Genomic DNA, 15644 nt, shown 5'->3' with positions numbered 1-15644 from the left:
TCGGTCCAGAAAAACATTAAGAGACCGAAGAGCTAGAAGACTGCAGATGGCGTCGGCGCCAACAGGACAAGGGCGTTTCGAGGAGGAAGAAGAAACCTTCTCCATCCAGGAGTCTGACTCGGACGAGCTCGATCCAGAAGAAACGCCGAAAACCGTGAGTAAGACGTCGAACCATAAAACTCGCGAGAAGACCACAAAAGCCCACGGGACGCCACCGCCAACAGGCCATGGCTTAACCCGAAAAATAGGTGACCGATCATCGGCACCGAAAAAGGGCACGCTGGTGTCGAAGTCATCCGACTCCGGTCGAGATACCACCACACAGGGCCCGAGACAGCGGCTCCGAGCAAGTTCGGCACCGAGACAGCGGCACCGAAATGGGTCGGCACCGAGAGACCACGACGCCGAAAATAAAAAAGGTTTCGTCGGAACCAAAAAAATTTAGCCGAAAAGGTTTCGATACCGAAACATCCGGCCTCGGAACCTAAAACAAGTTCCTACACAGAGGAACAAGGACTGTCCTCACAAATGAAAACACATAGATTTGGACAGGAACTGGAGAGAATGGAGCCAGATTACACCCAAAGAAGGCTCCACATCCAAAAAGAAACAGGGAAGATCAGCACTCTCCCTCCTATTAGAATGAAACGCAAACTTGCCTTCCAGGAGAAGGACAAGCAGCCACAGGCTAAGGTGGCTAAACAAGTAAGCCCGTCACCGTCTCCACCACGCTCTCCGCAACCATCGCCGGTAGCCACTCCACCAATGATGCAATCCCCGACTCATACAGGGATGAGTCAAGACGATCCAGACGCGTGGGATCTTTATGATGCGCCAGTGTCAGATAATAGTCCTGACTGTTATCCAGCTAGACCGTCACCACCAGAAGATAGTACAGCCTACGCACAAGTGGTGTCAAGGGCAGCGGCGTTTCATAATGTCAACCTTCATTCAGAGCCAATTGAAGACGACTTTCTATTTAATACGTTGTCGTCCACACACAGCCAGTATCAGAGTCTCCCCATGCTACCTGGAATGCTAAAGCACTCCAAACAAGTGTTTGAGGAGCCTGTAAAAGGAAGGGCCATTACTCCGAGTGGAGAAAAAATATAAACCGCCACCAACAGACCCCGTGTACATCACGCAACAGCTAACACCGGACTCAGTGGTAGTAGGGGCAGCTCGCAAGAGGGCGAACTCGCACACTTTAGGAGATGCACCACCTCCAGATAAAGAAAGTCGTAAATTCGACGCAGCAGGAAAAAAGAGTGGCGGGACAGGCAGCAAACCAGTGGCGTATTGCAAACTCACAGGCTTTGTTGGCCAGATACTATAGGGCTCATTGGGAAGAAATGCAACACTTAATAGAACATTTGCCCAAGGAGTTCCAAAAGAGAGCACAGCAAGTAGTGGAAGAAGGACAGAGTATCTCAAACAATCAGATACGGTCAGCAATAGACGCTGCAGACACAGCTGCTAGAACTGTAAACACAGCAGTGACAATAAGGAGACATGCATGGCTGCGTACATCTGGATTCAAGCCGGAAATACAACAAGCCGTGCTGAATATGCCATTCAACGGACAACAGTTGTTTGGGCCGGAGGTGGACAATGCCATCGAAAAACTTAAAAAAGACACAGATACGGCCAAAGCCATGGGCGCACTCTACTCCCCACAGAGCAGAGGCACATTTCGAAAGGCACAGTTTCAGGGGGGAAGGGGGGGGTTTCGAGGGGGGGGGGTTTCGAGGACAAAGCACTGAACCCACAACCTCACAAACAAGACCCACTTATCAGAGCCAGTATCAGCGGGGAAGTTGAGTCAAAACAAACTCATACTAATAGCACCAACTTGGGCAAGACAACCTTGGTTCACAACACTACTAGACCTCTCAGTAGTGCCTCATGTCAAACTACCAAACAAACCAGATCTGTTAACTCAACACAAACAACAGATCAGACACCCAAATCCAGCATCACTGAATCTAGCAATTTGGCTCCTGAAATCTTAGAATTCAGACACTTAGACCTTACACATGAATGTATGGAGGTCATAAAACAAGCTAGGAAGCCAACCACTAGACATTGCTATGCAAATAAGTGGAAAATATTTGTTTATTATTGCCACAATAATCAAATACATCCATTACCCGCATCTGCTAAAGACATTGTAAGCTACTTACTACATTTGCAAAAGTCAAAGCTAGCTTTTTCATCCATTAAAATACATCTTACAGCAATTTCAGCTTATCTGCAAATTACACACTCAACTTCATTATTTAAGATACCAGTCATTAAAGCATTTATGGAAGGCCTAAAGAGAATTATACCACCAAGAACACCACCAGTTCCTTCGTGGAACCTCAACATTGTCTTAACTCGTCTCATGGGTCCACCCTTCGAACCTATGCACTCATGTGAAATGCAATACTTAACATGGAAAGTTGTATTTCTAATTGCTATCACATCTCTAAGAAGAGTAAGTGAAATACAAGCATTTACCATACAAGAACCATTTATTCAGATACACAAGCATAAAGTAGTCTTACGAACAAATCCTAAATTCTTACCAAAAGTCATATCACCGTTCCACTTGAACCAAACAGTAGAACTACCAGTGTTCTTTCCACAGCCAGATTCTGTAGCTGAAAGAGCACTACATACATTAGACATCAAGAGAGCGTTAATGTACTACATTGACAGAACAAAACTAATTCGGAAAACAAAACAATTATTTATTGCTTTCCAAAACCTCATACAGGAAATCCAATTTCTAAACAAGGCATTGCTAGATGGATAGTTAAGTGCATTCAAACTTGTTATCTTAAAGCAAAAAGAGAACTGCCTATTACACCAAAGGCACACTAGACTAGAAAGAAAGGTGCTACCATGGCCTTTTTAGGAAATATTCCAATGACTGAAATATGTGAGGCAGCTACATGGTCTACGCCTCATACATTTACCAAACACTACTGTGTGGATGTGTTAACGGCACAACAAGCCACAGTAGGTCAAGCAGTACTACGAACATTGTTTCAAACAACTTCAACTCCTACAGGCTGAACCACCGCTTTTGGGGAGATAACTGCTTACTAGTCTATGCACAGCATGTGTATCTGCAGCTACACATGCCATCGAACGGAAAATGTCACTTACCCAGTGTACATCTGTTCGTGGCATTAGTCGCTGCAGATTCACATGCGCCCACCCGCCTCCCCGGGAGCCTGTAGCTGTTTAAAAGTTGATCTTGAACATTTGTAAATTTGTAAATATATTACTTTAAACTACACTATGTACATACGTACTCACTCCATTGCATGGGCACTATTACTATAATACACAACTCCTACCTCACCCTCTGCGGGGAAAACAATCTAAGATGGAGTCGACGCCCATGCGCAATGGAGCCGAAATGGGAGGAGTCCCTCGATCTAGTGACTCGAAAAGACTTCTTCGAAGAAAAACAACTTGTAACACTCCGAGCCCAACACTAGATGGCGGGATGGGCACAGCATGTGAATCTGCAGCGACTAATGCCACGAACAGATGTACACTGGGTAAGTGAAATTTTCCATATATATATATATATATATATATATATATATATATATATATATATATATATATATATATATATATATATATATATATATATATATATATATATATATATATATAATTTTATTTTTTAAAGTGAGGGTATGTTTGTTGAGTGTGTCTCGGCTGTTGCTCATGACTGCGTGTTGTGGAGCAGAATGACAGTATGTGTTTTTTCTTAAAGAAAAAAAATCCTAGTGGAGATTAAAAAGCTGCAGGGCTGCCAATGTGAGTGTGCAACATGGATGTAAAAGCACGCACTGGAAAAAGCCAGTTATGCAATTGTGAGTGTAAGTTTATCAGTTTAATAAATGTGGAATTGTAGGAGTCACTACTTCGTGTTTTTTTGTTGTTTTTTTTGTTTTTGTTTTTGTTTTTTTTACTGGGAACACAATAATAATGCCCAGTTACTAGTGGGATGACCAGAAAATAAGTGCGGGTAATTAGATGGAAATGACAGAAAATAAATACCATAACACTGGAAGCCCTAACCAAAATAATGAACTTCAGTAATCGTGTTCTGGCACTCAGTTACACTAATGATGTCGACCTAGGAATGTTGAGATGCTTAGAAAACTTGCTGTGATTCAGACTTAGACATACGAGGAGGCACACTGAGCCACCTCACTCAAAACTTTGAGATTCTCATTTTTGCTTTGTTTTTTTTTGTATTTCCGAAAAGTAAGCTCTTTTGGTTCTTTGTTTTCTAGAAGAGACACGAGTATAGGGGATTTTCTGGTAAACGTTTATTTATCCACTTTAATGGCATTTCTAAATAGTTCAGCAGATGTTAGTTCTTTCATCTTAGCATTTATTTTTGGGGGGCTTGGATTTGGCCGAGCGATCTCCCTCACCCTCCTCAATGTAGCGGGAAGAATGTTTCTTATGTGCATTGTTTGTCTGCTAGTAATCTAGTCACTTCATGCTGTATGTTTGCAGAGCCCCAGCTACGAGGGTGGATGACCAAGTATGGCTGGACGGAGGGCGAGCCGGGCAAGATCTTTGTTTGCAACCAGGAGGAAAACATCAAGCCCAAGAACATTGTGGAGAAGATCGATTTTGAGAGTGAGTGTCCTGGTACTATGCTGTCTCTTGAAACAGTGTGCATGACGATACATGTACTATAGTAGAGTGTCAGTCATTTTACGATGAATGTTCATATTGCATCCTATTTGTAGTTTTGTGGTCAGTTTCCAGTATGTGCCTTGATGTTGTTGTATTGTCTTCAAGTCGCATTCTAAAGCTTTTTTGTTGACCCTGGAAAACCCCATTAACTCTCCCTACCTTCTCCAATGAAGACCCCTTGTGAAGTTCAAGCGTTTTCAAGTCTAACTTTCGCTTTGGTGCCAATCCCTACGAGATGAGGGCAGCTGGATGTTTTACAGGGGTTCCCATTAAAAGAAGGCGAGGCTTACCGATTCCACCTTGACTGTCCCTTTTCGGACCTGGCCAAGACTAATTTGTATATGGCAAATAAAAACTAAGAAAGCGTTTGAATGGCTGAAATAAACAAGACTGAATAATTGATTCAAACATTCTTATAGTTCATTACACATTTGCAATGTGTGAGAATTATCCCACTACAGCCCAAGAGATATGTGGTCATAATAAAAAAGCAATGTAGAAATATGAAAACAGAATGACACCAGATGCTTTAGGCTAGGGATTGCTTGAGGTGACAGAAATTCGGCGCTTAAAGTGCAGCAACCGAATCTGGGGCGGGGTGTGCGTTGAGCATCCCTCAGCCTCCAAGATTCTCATCTTAGTATTCACCCGCTACCTCCACAATTATCAGCTACGTAATACGGCATGTGATAAGTTATATATAAAATCAGCGGCCAGGGGATACCTCATTCTGTTGGTGCCATGTTGTCCTGGCCGCAGCGATGTGTCATGGTGTTTCCGGAATACCATGAGAATAGCTGTGAAGGGTTCCTTCCTTTTCCACAGAGAACCCCCCCAGTTGACCTCATCTGTTAGGGAGTCACACCGAAGACATGTTTCGATGAAAGAAATCTTCAGATCATAGGTCTTTCCCACCAGCAGTAGTCGGAGCTCCCTGGCCCAGAGGGAGAGGTTGGATAACAGATCTCTCACATGGCCTGCCTCATGCCTCTAAGATCCTGAAAGCAAACGCCTGCTTAGGTTAAAAAAAAACAAAAAAAACAGCTGTGTCCACTGGCCACTATGTTAATCTTGTTGCATTAAATCTGAGGATAATCTTCTGACCACTATGTCAATTGGAACAGCCTTAGAGTAAATACAGACTATAAATTAGTTCTGAATAAAAAATCACTTGAAATAAAATGTAAAAATCGGAAACATTTAGCTGTTAAATTGAATATAGGATTTCTACACCAATTCTAAAATAATCGAATGTTTCATACTGAAAAACATGGCACTGCCAACAGGAAGCAGTGTTATTTCGTCCCATGACATGTGCCAGTCACACGATACCTACCAGAGAGCAGCATCGCACGCAAATAGGAAGTGGATTGATAGAGAGAGTGATGTAGATGAAAAAATAAAATGCACGTTTGTGCACATATGAAACAACAAGGCCTGGAGTACGAGTGAAAGATGCACGGGGCTGTGGAAATAAGCATTCTGGGGGATGTGACTGAACTGCTGGTTTAAATAGAATTAGCTTAGCCTGGGGCCCTAGAAAACAGCCGAACTCCGCAGGAATGTCAGCGGCAGCAGCATAACGAATACGCAGTAGACATCTGCAATGCAAGCAACAGCCACACGGTGGCGCACACCATCCGCCAGAGTTATTTTTTAGCTCTCTCGTGTTTCATTCTTTGGAAAGATGATACCTCCAAGACTTATTTACATGTTTACCTTTCGGTCATAGTTCTCTGTGGTAAAGAAGGGGACGCTTCACAGTTAATTTCATGATATATCAGTAACACATTGACATATCGCTACGACCAGAACAACATGGCACCAACAGAATGAGGCATCCCCTGGTCGTTGATTGTAAATTAAACTTATCACATGCAGTATTACATAGCTGTCGAATATTAAGGTGAGGAATGTGGGGGGTCGGGGATCCTTTCTGCATACCCCCGCTCGTCCTTCAACCTCTCTGCTCATATAGGGTTGCTGCACCGGAAGCACATAATTTGTCACTGCATGCAATCCTTGGCTTAAAGCAGCTGGCGTAATTTTGTTGTCATATTTCTACACTGCTGCTTTCCTATGACCACGCATCGGTTGGCTATGTAGAGTGGTAATTCTCAAATATGGCAAACGTGTGATGAACTATACGAATGCTTGAATCAGTGATTCTGTTGTACTAACTCAAGGTATTCAAATGCTTTTTTAGTTTGTAATTACCATTACAGACAGGGGCCAACCTGGGCCAGGTCCCTAAAAGCCTTGCTGTCTTTGAATGGGAACACCTATAAAACCCCCAGTTTACCTCATCTGTTAGGAATACGCACCAAAGCGAAAGTTATTCTTTTAAATGCTTGAAGTGGTGGTACTAATCCTTGGGACATTTCATGCCTCGTTATAGTCTCTTCTTCTAAAAAATATATTTGTTATATAAATCCCTTTTTTTGCCGTCCATTAACTTTGTGCATACCCTGTTAACAGTTTCATTTTTTTAAAGTGCAAAAATAATGCACAGAAACATATCAATTTTGTCAGAAACACATTTCAGAGCAGAAATCAAAGCAGGGGATTACTTCATTTTTATTTACAATGACTTTGCGTCCCTCTGCCAGTCTGGCAATCACGGAATGTAGGAATCAAGTTTGAATAAGCCTGGTACCTTTTATGGTCCCTGAGTAAAGATGTGCCCCATCACATCAGTAACTGATCTTGTGACGAAATGTTATGAACAAGCCATTCACACAGGTTTACATGCTTATTCTTGGTTCTTTCAGGTGTATCCAGTATCATGGCTTCCTCACAGTGACGAATCATTCCAAGAAAAGGCATCTTGTTTCAATGAGGAACGTTTTTATAGCATCTCGCAAGCCAGTTAATAAAAGCTATTTAAATAACTTTTTGTCGTCTGTTCAGTGACATGTGCTTTGTTAATCGAGAGGGTGGGAGGATTGCGGGGGGCGAGAAAATGTCCTTAGGTTTCGTGTGAAACCTTGAAGTTCATTTTAGAACCTGCTGGAACTCTGAATCGAGGTGCTAGAGGTTGTATGTTGTTCACCGGGAGAAAGGAGAATATTGTTTTTGGGTCGACCATTAATACACATTCAGCTGAATTATCAGCCTCATTTAACTAAAAGATAATTGAAATAAAATATAAGTACATTCAGAGTGGCTTTTAGTCCACTTAATCCATTGACTGATGTATTTTACCTCACCTTTTCTCTCTGTTCTATATCTTTTTTCAAAAACATTGTTTTTTTTAAACAGGGCCTTCATATTACAGTAATTCAAAGTCAATAGTATATTTTCTTTGCGCCTGTAAGAATCTTAATTCCGATGGTGTGCATAAAACTTGGAGGGTTTCTGTACATACGGTAAAAACAGCTGCAGGCTGGGAAGCATCTTTACTGTTGTGTTAAAAGTGATATTTTTTTTTGCTTACAAATATTGCAAGCACAGGTCCACCATCTTTAAGCCACAGCTTTCTTTGAGGCGTAGGCTTCCAATAAAACAAGCATTGGCAAAGCCAATGGGTCTGGCTTTGGCCGCCATCTTTTTGGCTTGTGAATGCTTGTTTTCCGATGGTTTTTAGAATATGTTATTATTCGGGGGGGGACCTTCCGCGCCCTCCCCAGTAATGGAGGAAAAAAGCAAAAATATTTTTGGGTCTTAAAAAACACACATTGTTATAGTAGTTCCTACTAATATGGAAACTACTTTGTACTTTGCACTGTCGGCATGGTAGTATACTTTACAAGCGCCATGCAGAATGTACTCTAGCAGTTATATTTAGAGATTTCCAAAGGCCTAGCTGACATCCCTTGCATTGGCAGGAACCACTGTCACTACAATGAAAGTTTCTTCCATTTTTTTTTTTAAGTCTTCAAAAACAAGATCCCAAAAAAGGATTTTGTTTTTGAAAATAAAAAAGCAATGACTTCCTCACCACAGGAGTTTTCTCTCATAGCCTGGGGGTCATAGCGCAATTTTCACTGCCCCTTACCTGTCCGTCCACCTAGCTGTGATGGACAGTGAAATCTTCTAAATTGGGTGGGTGGAAAAATGACAATATACCCACCAGGCCTTAATCTGTCGGGTTGTCTGAGGTATTTGTTGGTGATTGAGACAGAGTAATCTCAACCATTGACATACAGAATGTCTGCCTTGACTAAACAAAGCCGGTGGACCTTCAGTTTGGCAGATAGGGTACTTGGAGTTCCCTCTTCACTAAACTCTAAGGGCCATATGTACGAACACATTTTCCCATGGACACAGAATGGGCAAAACTGCTTGCTACATCTGGTCCTAAATTCGGCCCATATGTGCAGAGGAGATGTGGCCTATTGGTCAAAGCTGCAGACTTTGGAACTGGGAACCAGGTTTGAGTCATGTATTGACTTAGGATGGTGTTATTCTGGGCAAGTCAGTTAATGTCCGTGTGTGTAAACAAAGAAAATAAGTTGATCTTGTGTAATGTAATCTGATGCTCATGTAAAGTGCTCTAACACTCTTTAGCCAAGTGCGTGCTACATAAAAAAACGCAAAAATGTTTATAAAAAAGTGATTCTTGTGGAAGAGTAGAAATCTGTCACTAAAATGTAGTTAGCCATTGGTAAAGTGGGCAGACTCATTGACCCATGTTGCATACTGTACTGAATGGAAGAAAAAAGTAAATGTCTCAACAACAAACCAAAGGTTGAAGAGAGCTGGCTGAAATCCCCTTTAAGTGAGTATATTAATTGTATATTTTTAATATAATAAAAGGTTCTTGCTAAAGATAGACCTTTTAAAAAAAATATAAATAACCATTGCATTGATTTGCCAAGACCAGACCTCTTGCCTTTATTATTGCTTGTTTTTCTTGCTTTTTATGCTTACTGAATAAAGAATGGCACTGTAAATATCAAAGATGGAAAATGGAAAGATAAATAATGGAAGAGGCCAATTCCTTTTTAATACACCTAGCTTGGTTTGATATGAATATTTAATTGTACCACTTGTACATCTTTTTATATTTCTAAGCCTAAAGCTAGGTACATTTTTTTGAGAACTGCCTAGAGCCACAGAAAGCATTTAAATGAGCTAATGCATAGAGTGAGTGATGCCAGTACTGCAGTGGGAGCAAAGGATACGAAGCAGTCCAGAGAAGTAATGGCAGCGGAACTAGGAACCCATTCATTAGAATTATGGACAGAGAAGGAACCAGAATATTGAAAATGGGTGGATGTACCTGCTCAAAGATGAGCACACATAGGACACAATAACAGTCTGGGCAGGATAGACAAGTGAGTAAGACATCAGTGACAAGAAAATTAATTGGAAACCTTTCTAAGAAATAAATTGCCAGATACTCCTTTTGATCCAATGTTGTTTGTAGGAGGTTAGTTCAAACCCATTTACATTATTATTACTTCTAGTGCATCTAGACAAATAGTCTTCTTTGAATACAACCAGTGGCATTTGTTGCTCAAATTCCAGCATCAGTACTTGCACTTGCAGTTAAAAATGGAAATGCAAGAATTTTTAATAAAATTGTTCAAACCTCTGTTGAGTTTCTCAAACAAATACTTATCCTTAAACACAGTCTGAAGATAATGCTGTACTGGGACTGGCAATATGAAGCATTCGTAGTTTATGAAAATTTGCATAGGTGTCAATGTAATAACTGTAAGTACCTGAGCATCACTTTTGGGTTACCAGGCCTCCTCTGAGAAACTGCTCCCACCTCTTTTTTTATCATTCTCCTCTCTGCCGTATCCATTTTGAACAGCATTGCATCGTAGCTCTGCTTTTACTAGCTCAGTCCCAGATGTACTTAACTTTTATTTTTGCAGCATGGGTCCTTTTCTGGATTCACATGTTGTGCATCTATTCTTCCCTCTAGTGGTTGGGTCCAGCATTGGGGTTTGTCGGTCTTCTTTTTCTCCCCTTGCCCCCATGGGTATTTCTGACCACCATTTGATGGTAGGTCCATCCTCTGTGTGCCGTCTGTAGTGCTCCCCTGGAATCCCTGTCCGTGGTCATCATCTTCAAACTCAGAATTCTTCCCTAAAACCTAAGCCAAGACTTACAATGACTGGCACTCCACCCCGGACCTAGGCCTCTCCAGTGAAAACGAGGAAGGGAATGTCAAGGAAGCTGAGCCAGCACAGGGCGGAGAGTCTGAGACGGAGGATAGCGTCATTGATGTGAAGAGGGTTTGGGCCGCGAGGAGAGCTGCAAGAGATGCCAAGAAGGCCAATCAGCAGAAGGTAACAAAAGCACCCTAAGTCACAGACTTTGGATCCTTGAAAACCACCTGGATGTCGAAACACTCAATGACGGGAGGGTGGCTCAAGCATAGAGAGCCGTATAGGTCTCGACCAAAGGACACCGATGGGGGCAAACTGAGCCAATCTTCCCTGCCAGCAGGTGCAAAAGAAGGGACGAAGGAGAGGGACAGGGAGCTGAAACCCAAAGACGCAACGACATTTAAGAAATAGACCCCTCCGACTGTCAAAACAAAAAGATCACTCAAAGTTTAACTTAAGCACCGGCTTGAAGCCGAAATGGCAGCTCTCCTAGAGCAGAATAAAATTGACAACTCTTTGAAAGTATTGCGGATCCCTCCAAAATCCTCAGAGTCTAGGGAGATTGGGACTGACCAGACATTGATGTACCCTTGACATTGGAGCCACACAAAAAAGAAGGAGGGTCTCTTTGAATAAAAGGACGAATCTGCCACGCTTAAAAGATAGGCAGTTTGACACATGGCAAGATCTCAATGCCAAATGCCCCGAAGAGGGTGTTAACAAATACCCCTCAAAGCCCTTTGCTCTGGACGACCTGTCCATGTATAATGGACTCATCAAGAGGGCTGTAGACATATGGGGCCCATCTCAAGGAAGAGCAGGAGGAATCATGCTTCGCCCACCAAACATTGATCCTATCACAGAAGGTGAACCTCTTTTTGCCCATTGCTCCTAGCATCCTGGGCCAAGGTACTCCTCAAGTGAAGGAAAAATACAAACATTCCACACAAGATCCCCAGTACATTAAGGGAAAGGTGCCAGCAGACTCCATTATAGTGGCAATAGCCGGGAAGAGGAACAGTGTGCTGCTATCAGCTGGGCACCACTAGAAAAGGAGAGCAAGAGACTGGATCTAGTGGAGAGGACGAAAGAAAGGAAGTGGCTATGCAATGGAGAATTGAAAATTTGAACGCACTCCTCAACAGCTATGGCCACCAGCAGTGGGAGTAGACTGGAGGCCTCATGAAATACCTTCTGGAGGAGTTTAAAAAGAGGACCAAGGCACTCGCAAGCTTCTGCCTCAAGTCAGCATTGGATGTGGCAGACACTTACAACAGACAGATGTGCACAGGTGCCACCTTGAGGCATGCATGGCTAAGAGTCTCTGGGATCAAGGCAAAGATGCAGGCATCGGTGATCAACATTCCTTTCATAGGTGAAGCCCTCTTTGGAACTGCTGTAGACTAGGCGTTACAGCAAATAAACAAGAACAACAAGACTGCCAAAGACCTTGGGAGAGGAGAAATGCCCAACAGAAGGCCAGCAGGCACAGGAAGATTTTCACCAGACCCACAACAAACCGCACACCAGCCCGCCCAACAACAGTGGCAACACCTGGTGAGACGGCCCTTTCTTGCAAACCGAGCAGTACAGGCTAGCATCCAAGAGGGGGGAGCCAGGCAAACCAAACAGGCGACTTGCTGTGTCCACATCCATGCCACACAACACCAGTGTTTTTTTTGTGGGGTGGGGGGGGGGGCAGATGGAGGATACCTTCAAAAGTCAAGGTCAATTGCCTCAGACAACTGGATTTTAAACATAAGTCATGTTTACTGCATCTAACTCACCAATACCCTGCCAACTGTTTCCCCAAAGAAAATACCTTTAAGGGAACAGGAGCTCATACAATTGTGACAGCAGGTCAAAGAACGTATAAAAAACAACCCATAGAAAGAGGTCCTCACCCCAAGGGAGACAGGAAGCGGTAGCTACTCTGTGTTCTTCCTACTACCAAAACAACAGAGATCAATACTAGACCTCAGATACCTAAACAAGTTCAGACAAACACAACACTACAGGATGACAACTCTACAAGAAGTAAACCCTTTCCTGAGAAAGGAAGATTACATGGCCACCATACCAATGAATCAAAGACACAAACATTACCTCAGATTCATCTTCGACAAGGTACACTACCAGTTCAGAATGCTACCTTTGGCATAAAATCAGCATCAAGGGTGTCCACAAAATGCCTAGCAGCAGTAGCTGTTCACCTGAGAAGACAGAGTATGCACATCTTCATGTACCTGGATGCCTGGCTGGTGAAGGTAATTCAAGGCAAAGGTGTAGGAAAGTACCATCTTTCTTGGCATGTTACCCCCAATTTTACATGTATGTCAGTATGTTTTTGCCTGTGTCACTGGGACCCTGCTAGCCAGGACCCCAGTGCTCGTAGTTTGTGGCCTAAATGTGTATGCCTGTGTAGTGCTTAACTGTGTCACTAAGGCTCTGCTAATCAGAACCTCAGTGCTCATGCTCTCTTTGCCTTTAAATTTGTCACTATAGGCTAGTGACTACATTTAACAATTCTAATTGGCATACTGGACCCCCCTTATAAGTCCATAGTATATGGTACCTAGGTACTTGGCATTGGGGTTCCAGCAGATCCATATGGGCTACAGCATTTTCTTTGCCACCCATAGGGAGCTCAAACAAACCCTTACACAGGACTGCCATCGCAGCCTGCGTGAAATAACGCACACGTTATTTCACAGCCATTTTCACTGCACTTACTTAACTTATAAGTCACCTATATGTCTAACCTTCACTTGCTGAAGGTTAGGTGCAAAATTATTAAGTGTGAGGCACCCTTGCACTACCAAAGGTGCCCCAACATAGTCCAGGGCCATTTCCCCGGACTTTGTGAGTGCGGGGACACCATTACACGTGTGCACTACATATAGGTCAATACCTATATGTAGCTTCACAATGGTAACTCCGAATATGGCCATGTAACATGTCTAAGATCATGGAATTGTCCCCCCCATTCCAAAGCTGGTATTGGAGAGCCAATTCCATGCATCATGGGGGCTCCACTATGGACCCCCAGTACTGCCAAACCAGCTCTCTGAGGCTTGCACTGCAGCTACAGGTGCTGCCACCTCACAGACAGGGTTCTGCCCTCCTGGGGTCTGGGTACCTCCAGTGTGTTTCAGACCTCTGCCATCTTGTTTTCAGAGGTGTGAGGACACTCTGGAGTCCTCTGAGTGGCCAGTGCCAACAGGTGACGTGAGAGACCCCTCCTGATAGGTGCATACCTGGGTAGGTAGCCAATCCTCCTCTCAGGGCTATTTAGGGTCTCTCCTGTGGGCTTCTCCTCACGTTACGACTTGCAAGAATCCACCAGGACTCCTCTGCACTTCTCTCTTTGACTTCTGCCAAGGATCGACCGCTGACTGCTCGAGGGTGCCTGCAAAACTGCAACAAAGTAGCCAGAAGACTACCAGCGACATTGTAGCACCTAATCCTGACGGCTTTCTCGACTTTTTTCCTGGTGGTGCATGCTCTGGGGGCTGCCTGCCTTCACCCTGCACTGGAAGCCATAAAGAAATCTCCAGTGGGTCAAAGGATACTTCCCCCTGCTCCAGCAGGCACCAAACTACAGCCTCACCGGTACTCTGGGACCCCTCTCATCCTGACTAGCATGGCCCCTGGAACACAGGTGGTGGACCCAAGTGAACCCAAGTGTCCAATGGTCCAACTGTCCGAATTTGGAGGAGGTAAGTTCTTGTCTCCCCTCCCTAGACAGTAATCCTGTGCACCGTGTGATCTGCAGCTACAAGGGCTTCTGTGCACATTTCCAAGAAATCCTGCATACATAGCAGAGCCTAGGTCCCCAGCACTCCGTTCTGTGATGCTCAGCTCCCTGAGTTGACCTCCGGTGTCGTGGGACCTCTCTTTGCAGTGTTGAGACAACCGCCGTGTTCAGTCTTCTGAACCTGTGTTCAAGGACCCTTGCGGGTGCTTCCCTCCTTTCAGTGGGCTCTCTACGTTGCTGAGGGTCCCCTCTGTGTCCCCTTCTGAGTGGCAACATCCTGGTCCTTCCTGGGCCCGGGCAGCACCCTTTTTCTTCAACCACGACTCTTGCAGGTAGCACAGCTTGTTTGCTGTATTTTGCAGAGGAAACAACTCTGCATCCACCAGCATGCTGTGGGACACCTTCTGCACAAAGCAGAACCTCCTACCTCCTTTTGTTGGTGCAAAACCAGCACCTTCTTCCAACCGGAGGCATTCATTTTGCACCTTCATCTGGGGTTTAGTGGGCTCCTGCCCCCCCCTGGACACTTTAGCGACTCTTGGACGTGGTCCCCTTCCTTTACAGGTCTTCAGGTCCAGGAATCAGTCTTCAGTGCTGTGCAGTCTGTTGTGGTCCCTGCAAAATCCTTTATCACGACTTTAGTGTGTTTTGGTGGAAATAATAGTACTTTACTCCTGCTATCCTGGGGTGGGGTCTCCTTTACACCCTTAGTGTTTCTCACACTCCCAGCGACCCTCTACACACTACACTTGCCTACGGGGGCATTCATGGTTCGCATTCCACTTACTTTGTATATGGTCTGTGTTGCCCCTAGGCCTATTGCATCCTATTGTGTTTTACAGTGTTTGCACTACTTTCTGACTTACCTGATATGGTTATTTGTGTATATTTTGTGTATGTTACTTACCTTTTAAGGGAGTATATCCTCTGATATATTTTTGGCACATTGTCACTAAAATAAAGTCCCTTTTATTTTTAGTAACTATGAGTATTGTCTTTCTTATGATATAGTACCTATATGATATAAGTGGTATTGCATGAGCTTTGCATGTCTCCTACTTCAGCCTTGGCTGCTCTGCTATAGCTACCTCTATCAGCCT

At 43.7% G+C, this 15644-nt stretch overlaps 1 protein-coding gene across 1 annotated transcript in view; it reads left to right on the top strand.

Annotated features, from left to right (window-relative positions):
* EIF3K (eukaryotic translation initiation factor 3 subunit K) overlaps positions 1 to 7613 on the top strand; it is a 56117-nt gene extending 48504 nt beyond the window's left edge. Inside the window, exons 7-8 of the mRNA XM_069206975.1 lie at positions 4537 to 4662; positions 7494 to 7613. Of these exons, the coding sequence (XP_069063076.1) occupies positions 4537 to 4662; positions 7494 to 7525 (158 nt within the window). The 3' untranslated portion in view covers positions 7526 to 7613. The remainder of the gene's footprint in view (positions 1 to 4536; positions 4663 to 7493) is intronic.
* The last annotated feature ends 8031 nt before the right edge of the window (positions 7614 to 15644 follow it).

Source organism: Pleurodeles waltl, chromosome 9 (genome assembly GCF_031143425.1).
Source record: "Pleurodeles waltl isolate 20211129_DDA chromosome 9, aPleWal1.hap1.20221129, whole genome shotgun sequence".
In the NCBI taxonomy this organism is placed as follows: domain Eukaryota; kingdom Metazoa; phylum Chordata; class Amphibia; order Caudata; family Salamandridae; genus Pleurodeles; species Pleurodeles waltl.
Note: the sequence above shows the minus strand (reverse complement) of the source record. Positions and strands in the feature narration are given on the sequence as shown.